Source organism: Manis javanica, chromosome 16, assembly GCF_040802235.1.
Source record: "Manis javanica isolate MJ-LG chromosome 16, MJ_LKY, whole genome shotgun sequence".
NCBI classification, from domain to species: domain Eukaryota; kingdom Metazoa; phylum Chordata; class Mammalia; order Pholidota; family Manidae; genus Manis; species Manis javanica.
In genome coordinates, this window is record NC_133171.1 from 47,255,788 (window position 1) to 47,268,494 (window position 12,707).

The 12,707-nt window shown below is 47.1% G+C and overlaps 1 protein-coding gene across 26 annotated transcripts in view; it reads right to left on the reverse strand.

Annotated features, from left to right (window-relative positions):
- Nucleotides 1-12,707, reverse strand: part of TRERF1 (transcriptional regulating factor 1) — a 186,536-nt gene that overhangs the window by 38,186 nt on the left and 135,643 nt on the right. For all 26 annotated transcript variants that reach the window (XM_037005603.2, XM_073225126.1, XM_037005599.2 and 23 more), the window contains one exon: nucleotides 1,147-2,758. In XM_037005603.2, the coding sequence (XP_036861498.2) occupies nucleotides 1,147-2,499 (1,353 nt within the window). In that variant the 5' untranslated portion in view covers nucleotides 2,500-2,758. The remainder of the gene's footprint in view (nucleotides 1-1,146; nucleotides 2,759-12,707) is intronic.

Genomic DNA, 12,707 nt, shown 5'->3' on the forward strand with positions numbered 1-12,707 from the left:
CTTGTCCTGTTTTCCACCCCCTGTGCACAGACGGGCTCCAGTCCTGCAAGACTCAGACAGACAGCAGAACACAGCATCATGCCAGGAGACCTCTTGCTGGAGTTTTTTCTCAGCCTTGGGCATGTCATCTCATGTTCACAAAGGCTCTCAGTTATTACTGGGCCTGAGTCCCAAACAATCGGGGTTCAGAGGAGTTCACCTTTGGATTTCAAGCTCTATCAGTCCCTCTCTCCAGCTCCAGAAGGTTCCCTCCTACCCTGACCCTGTTGTCAAAGAAGTGCAGCACTTGGATCATGCCAAGGTATGAACAGTGCCTAGCACATAGTAGGCTATTTTGTGGTCAAATACCTCTGGGAAACAGTCCAGGGTTAATAACCATGGCCCATGGCTGAATCTGGAATGTTTTGTTTGGCTAGACTGTTTTTAAACATCCTGAATAAGAATCCCATTAGATGGGGCATTTGCTTTTGAGCCCACCACAGTCACCACCACTCATACCAGGCCACTTTACATATTCTCTTTACCTGCCTGGATTCTATGGGCAGCCAAGGTTTTTATGCCTGCAACTACATGAGGTACACCCTTGGGAGATTCAGCATACATTAGCATATGAAAGGCTCTGAGAAATACTATAGCATTGCAACCTGTTTTACTTTAAGAAACCCCAAATTTACTTATCCACAGAACCCATTTTTCCCCCAACAATATCCATTAAACATCCGATGGAACTCCTGTTCTGAACAATATACTTTGAGAAATGCTATTATAGTGTGGTCTCCTTCCCAAAGGGAGAACTACATCACAGGGAATTCCCTAACGACACAGGTTGAGGGGGACAGACACCACTGCGTGGTCCTTGGGCACTTCGCTCAGGCCTTGATCATTACCTACATCATTCAGGACCTGATAGGGTGTTCTGGCCAACTCCTTAGTGAAATTATAAGCTCTATGGGCAAAGGACTGAATCCATTTGACTTTGTACCCCAAGTATCTAGCACACACAGAGTCTGGCACACATAGGTTAATGTTTGTGGAATGAGTAGGAACAAAAGCATGGAGGGGATTGGAGAGAGGCCTGGCAGTGCACAGACTGGCTGGCCTTGGAGCACACCGAGATACCAAGAGACACTTGTGCTATGGGAATACCTGGGGCCACATGGCACTGGGAGACAGCTGCTGGTGCTGAGGCCCCAAGTTGTTGAGGTGGATCCCACTGGGGGACAGGAGCGGCCGATGGGGGAGGGCGCTGCCAACCCGGGTCAGATCCGAGCTCACTGTGTCTCCCATTCCTGGATCAGGAGGCCCCAGATCTGTGTGGGAGCTCAGCATGGTCTGGGTCTGCCTGTCAGTTGGGTAGGTCTTGGGCTGACTGTCCTCACGCTGCTGGTGTGCAGCCAGGTGGCTTTGCTGGTACAGGGGGTGGCTGTAGGGCTGCTGGGGATCCTGGTAGTAGTACTGGGGCACGGAGCCCAGCTGGATCAGCTGCATGGCGTGCGCCTGCTCCGGGGTGTACTGGTGCGGGTCCCTATGGTAAGGCGGCTGCAGGTGCATCTGTGGCTGCTGGGGCTCTGGCAGGTGCTGCATCATGGTCTGGGGCTGGTAGTACTGAGGGATCTGCAGGGCACCCTGCCGCGGTGGCTGCGACTGCGCTTCCTGCAGGGCCAGGTGCTGTGGGCCAGCCTGCTGCTGTGGGTAATATTGGTGCTGTGCCTGCTGCAGGTGTGGGGACAGCACCTGCGGAGCCTGCAGGGCCTGCCCTCCTTGTGTCGGCATTTGGGCTAGGGGCTGCTGGTACTCATAGTACAGGTGCCCTTGGCCAGGGTGCTGCCCGACCTGAACAGCTGGTTTGGACAGCCCGCCGGTGAAGCCCGCGTGAGGTTGCTGGGGCACCTGCTGGAAGCGGGAAGGCATGGCTGGTGCTGGGGGCTCCACGGGCTTCTGGGACAGCAGCTGGCGGAGCGCACTGTCAGGGGCCCCATCCATCACCGCTGACTGGGTGTGCAGCACCTGCGCCATATTGTTGACCTGAATTCGCAGGTTCTGGTTGGCAAACACCTGGGTGAAAGAGTCTAGCTTGTGCAGGACACCACTGGTGAGTTTCTGGGTCCGGATCTCACTGGCCTGGGAGTAGGTATATTGGTAGCCATCAGTGGGCTCAGCCTGGGCTGGTGTCCCCCACATCATGTTTGAGTTGGTCAAGCTGCCACGTAGCTGGGCATGGTTTCCGGGCCCTGCATGGCCTCCCCATCCTCCCTGCCTCGAGGTATCCACTTGGCCAAGGTTCTTGGAGCCAATAGGCAAGCCTAGACCATCCCGAGTATCTTGAGGGAAGTGGGGGGAGATGGGTGATGCCTGGGGGGCATCCATTCCAGCTCCTGGGACTGTATTCCCATAGTTGTGGTTCAGCCCTCCATGGATGCCAAGTGCTGGCTGTTGGTAGAAAAGGTTCTCACCACTGTGAGCCATGTGGTTGGTCTTGTACAGTTGCTGATCTCCCATGGTGCCTGCGTTGATTGTGTATGTCCAGCCACAAAAACCATAAAAAAAGGTCAATGAAACAAACCCAGAAGGACTGAAACCCTGAGAACCTGAGAGAATGTGTCCACTCTATTCCATGGTTGACATGTCTGTGACTGTGGCTGGAGCCAGGTGTTCCTGCTGGCCTGCACCACTCATGTGCAGAGCAGGGGGTTTTACATCCCCACTGGGGCTCAGGTACCAACCGAACACCACCGTGGTGAAGAGATGCTGTTCACACCTGCAAGACAAGATGCAAAGGACAGGAAAGGATTTACCTGGATGAGCTGTGGTGAGCAGTTATATCTACCATGACTAGTTATAGAAATAAATACAAAACAAGGGACTCAATTAGGAATAGGTACTTTCATATACTCCACACCCTTTATGCTGATTCTGCAGATCTTGACCCTCATGAGATGTGAACTCTTAGGTGCCAGCCATTGCTCAATGGCTCATTAGTTCATTGACCTGTTAATTAATTGTTTTGCTCACTGCTTAATTCATCCATTCCTCTGGGATCCTTCTATTGAAAGCCCAGCACTATTCTAGGACCTGTAAGGGATATGAAGAAGTTTAAGACATTCATTAATCAACTTATCTGCTCAATACTTATTAGACAACTACTAAGTGTGTAAGGCACAATGCTAGGAAATGAAGAAGACAAGCCCAGCTCTTGAGGAGCTTACAGTTAGAAAAGGTGATGCTCACATGAGTAAGTATAGTACAAGGAGGAAAAAGATGCCTGTGATAGAAAGGTAAAAATAACAGATACGAGAACTCAGAGACTGGAGAACTTACTTCCAGCAGAAGAACAGAACTGGAGAAAGTTTCAAAGAGTTTGAAACACATTAGTTTGCCTATTAGGTCACCATACTTCGCTGCTTCTTTGTGGTCGCTGCTCAGGGAAACATCTGTGCATAGCACTGACCACCAGGCCAGAAACCTATGATGTGGCCTGGCACAAAAAAATAGGCCGGGTCAGTCAGATTCCCTCTCAGAATCATGAACTCAGACCTTTGGAGAGACTGGTCTAGTCTGGTTTGAGTCATACAGATTCTCTGGGGTATACAAAGCCCCTGGGAATACATGAAAGCTTTCCAAGCATTACACATGCCAAGTTTTAAGAGACTGAACTTTCAGGTCCTCAACTTCTGGGGACACTCTTTTCTAGAACTGACTGGTGATAGAGGTGCAGGCTGTCCTATTACATATTGCCTCCTCCTTTATAAAAGAAAGGCAAACTGCTTACCCATCCCATCCCAAATCTTAACTGGGTTTTCTGCCCCAGGAAGACCCTCCACCCCAGCCCCTACCCAGCCACCGTACAAGTGTACTCTCAGTAATTGAGAAAGCAAGCAATTCTAATAAATGAGTAGTAGATCTTTGCAAGCTTTTTTTTTTATTGGGAAGGCCTAATAGAAGTAATTAAAAGATAATGGTTAGTGATAGCTCACTATGTGATTTTTGGCATACAACTTAGAAGCAGATCAAAAACTGATTGACCATGCTTTAACAAAGCTTGTATCTCTATTAGTTCATGGGAATGACGTTTTCAGGGCTTATAGCTTATAAATGAAAAATGGACACAATGGATGCTGATCCTTGTCTCATAGCTCCTGCAATAAATATCCTTCCATGGATATATAAACAAAGTGAGAAATAACCCAGCACCGGCAATATTTCATTTCTGGCCCTGGCTGATAACTGCCTGGGTATGGTCACTCCACAGTAAGTCAAGCTATACACTCTGACCTGGGCACATACAGGTGTGTACGTAGTACATCCCTACAAAAAGTTACTTTGAGAAGACATCCAGCATCACCATCTCACTAAGAGATGCATTTTCAATATAATTTTTGTTTTTATGTTTATTAGTTATTTATCTAAATTAGTCACACATTTATGCTGTCTTGATCAATTGCATACTATTAATAATTGTAAGGCAACTCAAACCAAAAGAAAAATTTAATACTTAGAGTTTTATGATTTTAGGAAATTAAGAAAGTTTCAACTTCATATAAAATTGTTTCAGAGAATTATGTAGGGAAACAAATGAAAGCATTTTAAGCATAAAAACAGATTACACATATTACATTAGGATAAAATTCCTTGGGGGAACTGAAACAGAAATAAAATTTCAAAGAGGAAAAGGGACACTGATTTTTAATGAAGAGCGTGCTCATGCATTTTTAAAATGGATGACTGTGGGCATCAAATTCCTATGATGTTTAGATTCCACTGGATAAATTTAAAACAGTGATGTAATAGTTTTGCTTAAAAATATCAATGTTTATAATACACTAGAAATTGCATCTTCTGCAAATGTATGATAAGAAAATGTAGATGTAAACTAAAAAATGTGTGAGGGGATAATTAGGTCTATAAAATCCTTTTATGGGGGATTTTCAACAGGAAAGTTTGGAGACCACTGCAGTAGACCCCTGCCAACTTGGAGCTAGCCTAGGTGGTCTCTGTCCCTTTCTGAATGATAAGACGAGATGGGACAAATTCCGAGTGAAGGATTTGGTTTGGTGGAATGAAGCGTGAATGAAGGGAAGCAGTGGAGGGAAACGAAGGTTGGCCAAAGATGGCCGGAGCAGACCCCAAATGTGCAGTTATGTGGTGGGCCATGAACGGCCACCGACGGCTTCTGAGCAGAGGCACAAGGCTGTGAGGGCACTACGTTTCACAGGCAAGGGGACCAACTCCCTTCTTTGCTGGAAATGTGGTCCGTATCACCCGGAAGCTCGTGAGAAGTTAAGAATCTCAGGCTTCAGCTCAGAGCTACTAAATCAAAATCTGCATTTTATCAAGACCCCCAAGCAATCTGTGTGCACATTAAATTCTGAGAAGCAATGGGTCAGTAAGCTCTTGCTGCATCCAGGTGAGACATAACGAAGACCTGAACATGGATCATACTGAGCACAGAGAGGGGAAGAACTGAGAGAAACATTCTCCATGCTGCCAGTGGGAACTGACTCGCTTCCTCAAAGCATCCTTTAGGGGCTTCTGGCCCAGTGTGAAGAGAGACCCTCCTTTTCTCACCTGTGCTCTCCCCCTTGACATCCTCTCTCACCACACGTACTTTCCTGCCTGCCCGTGACCACCCCCAGTTCAGCAGCTGCCTACTCCACAGCACCGATTCCATGTTCAAAGGCAGACTCCACATCATCTTCCCCAAATGGACGCTCCTCCCAAGTCACACCCTCAACTCCTCCCTCTCTCCCATAACTAACCACACAACCTATTCATTTACCTCCTGATATTTTCTTAAGTCCAACCATTTTTCTCTGGTCCTCCTACTATCACCCTAGTCTGAGACCCCTTATCTGTCTCTGGACTATTCCAAAGCCTTTCAATTCGTCTCCCTGCTTTCAATTGTGTCCTTTCTCCAGACAGTGGCAGCAGAATGAACTTTCCAAAACAAAACTCTGATCCCATTATCCCTTTTAAAACCCTTTGATGGCATCCTTTCATTAAGTCAAAGTCATTAACAAGGCTGACAGGGCTCCTCACAGTTTGTCCCTATTTTCACAGTGCAGCCTTATTCGCCTTGTTCTTCACCCCTTTCCTCTTCCCTGGGAATATTTACCCTGACCCCAACCCCTGTGTCTCCATCAGGGTCATTTCTTGTATGTTCTCATAAATCCACGCTCTTTTCCTTTGGGCCACTGTTCTCAGTCTGTGATTGTACTTCCACCAGGGCAATTACCTGATCAATGGATCTTTCTCTATTCGAAAAGGGAACGTGTCTGTTTTCATGATTCTATTCCCAAAACCTATCATAATGCCTAGCACATTGAGGGCCAACCAATAAGAATTTGTTGAAGGAGGGGTAATATTTGTCAAATGAATCAGTCAATGAACAAAAGAAACAACGATGATCAAGTGTCCCACCGACCTAACATAGGCAGAAAAAGATCATCAGTGCAGGCTGAGTGGCTAAGTTCTCATGGACAATAGTTGGATTTCACCTAGGTTCTGAGGGACAACCAGGGTTTAAAGAGGTGGGAGGCCCTGGAAAAGTATTCTAGCTGAGGGAACGGCTACACAAAGGCATGAAGTCAGGTGTGGGGGTCCTTGGGCACCATGTCCTTGAAAGGAACTCGCTGATGATGAGGTTGAATTTGTAAGGTAGGGATAAATTCCGGGGGCTTCAACATGATATCTAGCAGTGTTATCCTGTGGGCATTAATTAGGCCTGGCGATTTCAGAATGCCCTACCTGGCTTAAACCTCATCTCTTAACCTTCTGGGAAAGCCTTGCACCAAGTCATCTCCCAAAGGAAGAATTACTTATTCAAAGTCACCAGGCCCTGACCATGATCTGATTTCACGGCCCTCCACCATGTTCCCTGTGGGTGGAATGGAAGCTAATTTTACTTCTGTTGATGTGTCTGCTTTGTTACGTATTCCCAAACTGCTGGTGAGAGGGATTACTTTGTGTTCTGAGATACAGGAATCTGTATTATCTTCAGGATTGCAGTTTTATTGACACGCACAGAACCTTAGAAAATCAGAGGTGGGGTTCCAAAGTGTGGGTCCTGGGCCAGAGCTTCACCTAGGAACTTTATTTTATAAACACTAATTCTTGGGCTCCACCCAGGCCTAATGAATCAGAAATTCGGAGGGTGAGACCCAGCAGTCTGTGTTTTAATGAGCCCTCCTGTTGAGTCTGATGCCCTCTCAAGTTGAAGATTGCTTTAGAGGTAGTCTAGTCTCCTTGCAGTACAGATGACAAAGTGGAGGTCCGGAGACATTAAACCATTAAACGCCAGGCCCAGAACAGTGCATGGCTTATAGTACCAGGCAATCAAGAATCAAATATTGAAAGAAAGAGAGGGAAAATAACTTCCCTGGGAAGACACAGGAGGTAATGGCAAAACTATGTGCTATTATTTTACATTAACTTAATATATTTTTGGAATGAGTAGTATATTCACAAAATTCAAAAGGAGTCAAGGAGTATATAAAGAATGAAAAATTTCCTGAATAAAATGCTTGAAAATGAAGTGAAAAGGCAGTGCAAAGTTTTTAAAAATGGGTATACCTGAAATGAACAAGTGGGACTACATTAAACTGAAAAGCTTCTGTACAGCAAAGGATACTACCAATAGAGCAAAAAGGCATCTTACAGTATGGGAGAATATATTCATAAATGACAGAGCCGATAAAGGGTTGACACCCAAAATATATAAAGAGCTCACGTACCTCAACAAACAAAAAGCAAATAATCCAGTCAAAAAATGTTCAGAGGAGCTGGATAGTTCTCCAAAGAAATTCAGATGGCCAACAGACACCTGAAAAGATGCTCCACATCACTAGTCATCAGAGAAATGCAAATTAAAACCATAATGAGATATCACCTCACACCAGTAAGGATCGCCACCAGCCAAAAGACAAACAACAAATGTTGTGAGGATGTGGAGAAAGGGGAACCCTCCTACACTGCTGGTGGGAATGTAAATTAGTTCAACCATTGTGGAAAGCAGTATGGAGGTTCCTCAAAAAACTCAAAATAGAAATACTGTTTGACCCAGGAATTCCACTCCTAGGAATTTACCCTAAGAACGCAGGAGCCCAGTTTGAAAAAGACATATGCACCCCTCTGTTTATCATAGCACTATTTACAATAGCCAAGAAATGGAAGCAACCTAATTGTCCATCAGTAGATGAATGGATAAAGAAGATGTGGTACATATACACAATGGAATATTACTCAGCCATAAGAAGAAAACAGATCCTACCATTTGCAACAACATGGATGGAGCTAGAGGGTATTATGCTCAGTGAAATAAGCCAGGTGGAGAAAGACAAGTATCAAATGATTTCACTCATATGTGGAGTATAAGAACAAAGGAAAACTGAAGGAACAAAACAGCAGCAGAATCACAGAACCCAAGAATGGACTAACAGTTACCAAAGGGAAAGGGACTGGGGAGGATGGGTGGAAAGGAAGGGATAAGGAGGGGGGGAAGAAACGGGGCATTATGATTAGCATGTATAATGTGGGAGGGGGGCACAGGGAGGGCTGTAGAACACAGAGAAGATAAGTAGTGATTCTACAACATCTTACTATACTGATGGACAGTGACTGTAATGGGGTATGTGGGGGGAACTTGGTGATGGGGGAAGTCTAGTAAACATAATATTCCTCATGTAATTGTAGATTAATGATACCAAAAAAAAAAAAGGGTATACCTGTAAAGTTTTCCTCCTACCTCATCTCCAGCACCCAGTGCTCTTCTGGGGCCAATCATTCAGGTTCTTGTATGTTCAGAGACATTTTATGCATGTACAAGAATGCTTATACATACCCTCACCCCTCTTATATAGATGGCAGCATGCCAGGCCCATGGTTCAGCATCTTGTCAAAGGCTATTTTAAACATATCATTTAAAATCTGGAAACCGTTCTTCTTGGTGAATTAGTCAATCTCATAGGACTGTTACAATACCAACTCAGGATTTAAGTCTTTATTATTGTTCTAATAAGGTAACTGCTTTGCTCATTTTGTATAACATTTCCTATTGGCTAATTGGCACCAGGAGCTTTCTCATTCATGAACTAATTATCAGAACTATTCATTTCACATTTCTTTGCTCAATTCTTTCCTTAGAGCAAAACTAGGATTCCAGAGTGGGCTCAACAAATCAATGCCTATTCTTCATTCCCCCCACTGAAACATTACCCTCAAATGTCCTGCCTGCTTCTATGCCATTTGCCCAAGAGCTATCCAGTTATTCCAATGCAGGGCCCCATTGCTGGTCCCCAGAACACAGCCGATGTGTGATAAATGCTACCTGGACTGAAACACTGAACCAGGCAAATTCGACCTGAAGCACTGCAGCCCCAGGTTCCCAGCACTTGGCTTCTAACATGGACTGAGGGATGGAACTGACTATTTTCTGGTGAGGGTGCAGTGCCCTAAAGCACCAGATTCATGGAATGTTGTAGATAATAAGGCTCTACATGGATGTTTTAGCACAGGGGTGTTTCTGTACAGGGCCAGCTAGTAAAATTTTGTGCTCTATGGGCCGTGCACTCTGTGTCACAACTCTGTAGTTGCAGCATGTATAGACACATGCAGTATAGGTATATGAATGGGTGTGGCTGTGTTCCAATGCCACTTTATTTATGGGTACTGAAATTACAATTTTATATAGTTTTCACTTGTGAAGAAATATCACTGCTCTTCTTTTGATTTCTCCTCAACCATTTAAAAACGTAAAAACCCTTTGGAGCTCACAGGCTGTACAAGAGTAAGTGTGGGCTGGGTTTGGCCGGAGCCATAGTTTGCTGACCCCTGTTCTAGTGCATCAAAGTCTCTCTCCCCTCCCTCTGCACCCCCAGGGTCACCAGGAGACACAGCACAGTCTGCAAGGAGGATATCTGTCTGAAAGGACCCTCCTTTGAGCCAGAGAGAGAGAGGAAGTTGACTCTGGCCAAGGTCTCGGCAGGACTTGTTTGCTTACAATTCCGCAGGGTAACACCCTGCTCTCGCCAGACCACCACTGCTTGTTTGAGGAAGAAAAAGCAGAAAGATTTTCCTTTTTCCGACGTAGGGTCACCATTCAGAGACTGTATACACAACTTGCCAAATGACTTGGCCTAGGTTTTTGCCAAACCTTCCCCTCAGGTCTGCCAAAGGAGTTTATTTGGATTCTCCTGGGATTCCTATGCTAGCCCTCCCTCCAACTCCCAAAAGGAGGCAGAAGCCAAGGGCAGTTCTCCAGGACATGGGCTCATGGTTTGTGGTCTCCTTTATAGCAGTGTTGTTGTGCTAAATGCTTTCTGACTAGTCTTTTACTTAAAGCCAGTGGGTATTTTATAATCCAGTCACCCAGTTACTGGGGACAAGTTCTGCCAAAGATGGCGACTGGTGTCAAAATCTTGATCCAAAGAGTGCCTGGCTCACTCTTGTTCCTTCTAGGCCCCACTGCTCCCTGGCCTGGGTTAATGTTGATTTTTGGTTGTGGGAGGGTTTGCAAGGCTTCCTTTGGGCACGAAGGGGAATTTATTTCTCCATCCTTCAGTCTCACCCTGTGGCATCAGCTGTCCCCTACAAACCAGGAAGAAGCCTGTCACACAGCCCAGGAATCTGCAAAATGCACAGCTTGGACTTCACCTCCTGTGGACGGCTCTCTACCAGGAAAGGAGGCTGGCACTAACTTTGCGGTGTACAGGTCCCTGGTCTATCACTGCTCCCTCATCTGGGCGAGCAGCACTTCCCTACCAGGCAGTTAACAGTGCCTTCCCCTTGTCACTGCCACACAACACTGCCCCCCCTCCAGGGCTGGCACAAGAGCACATGGATGCTGCGGACATGGGGAGGGAAGAGGGGACTGCAGGAGTCCTGGGGGCCTTCCGGGAGGAGGCAGCCATGGTCTGAGTAGAACTTGTTGATATATCTAGATGCAATTTTTCAAACCATCCTCCTTCACAAATGGCTAAAGACCAAGTAGAGAGATGAGGAAAAATGGGTACTGACTCTGAATATGGTGCAGGGAGAGGGATGCTGAAGCAGCAAACAGGAGCTATGGGCTTTGGTGCCACTGACTCTCTGCATGACCCTGGACAAGTCATCTGCCCTCTCTGGATGTCACTGTCACACACCACTGCCCTCCCTCCTGGGCTGGCACAAAAGGGCATGTTTTCGTGTAAGCAGATAACCGAAGCAAAGATTTTCTAGAGGAGCCCAAATAAAATGTGTACAATCCCTGCCTCATCTTTACCAACCTGCAGAAGCTAAAATGTATGGCTCAGCAGCCAATCAGTATTACTTTTAGCTGTGGGGCTGATGACTGTTCAAGGGGCAAATACACAGCACGAGGCAGCACATGGTGTCTGTCTCTCCTAGGACACAGAAGTTAGGGAAGGGGCGGCAATGTTGAATTGATGTGACTGAGCCCTTCCTGAATCCTGAGCACCACATGACCTAACTACTCTGGGAGACTAGAGTGGGACATGCTCAAACACACCAACCTGGGATCGGTATCCCTCACATCAGTACTGATTAAGCCAGGTACAACCCAGGGAGAAAGTGACATGATATAAATGCAGGTAGTGCTGGAAAACGACACCCCTAACGTAGGACACCTTGGAGCCTAAAGGCAGAGAGGCAGGAGGCTGTGAGCAGGGCATGCCAGGGATGAGGTCCACTTGGGCTGCCTGACTCCTCCACGAAGCCTCCCTCCAATTTGTGGTTGGCTTCTTATCCACATGTGAGTCCCTGAGACCCAAATGCTACTTCATAATCATGCTTCTAAGGGGGAGCTACTAGGAGAATTTCAGAACAATTAGCAGCCATCCTAAAGACCTACCTCTGTCAGGAGTCCAGGTCAGAGCCATGGGCCCCAACAGGCTTGCAGATGAGTGGATTACAGAATTCATGGCCCAGACATGGGAAGATAAAACCCTGCAAACCTGTGTCTTTAAACTCACAGTCCAGGGGGTGGGGGCTGGGCATCTAAAGACTCCAGGGAATTTCCCACAAAGGAGGTGGAGAAGGGCTTTGCAGGAGGGGGGAGATCACTTCAGCCAGGGCCCAGGAGGCACAGCAGGCAGACCCCCGCTGTTGGGGACTGATGAGGGACTCTCCACAGGGTGTCCAGCTGGAGGGGTCTGGGCCTCGGGTCCCAGGAGGACTCCTCCACTCCTGCCCCCGAGGACTTGGGACATGGACCTTGTGAATCAACACTCGGAACTGCAGCCAGATAAGGGAACCCCAGCCCCATGGCTGTCCTGGGCAGGGCAGCAGGGCTGGGAGAATGGGAGATTTCCCTCCAGCCACTCTGCTGAAGGTCCAGGGGATGAAGATGGATGGGAAGCTGTGCTGGCTGGTGGGTAGATCCCCCATGCCCCCAGCCTCAAAGTGGATTACAAATCTAAGAAAACACAAGGCAGGCCCCTGAGGGCTCCCTTCCTATCACTCAAGTCACAATCAGGACCCTGGGCCAAGCTGCCAAGACAGCCTCCAGCACATCAGGGGCACAGACCAGCTCACTCTGCAGAGGACGGCGGGGAGGGGAGCAGACAGCACTGCCACCTGGGAGCCTGCAGGCTCTCCCCACCTAGGGCTCCAGGTGAACTCCTGGGTCAGGGGTTCAGTTCCCACATAGAGCAGGTGGCTTGGCTTTGGTCTGTGGCCTTCCAAAACATCAGACTGTATCTGAAAAATGCTTTGGA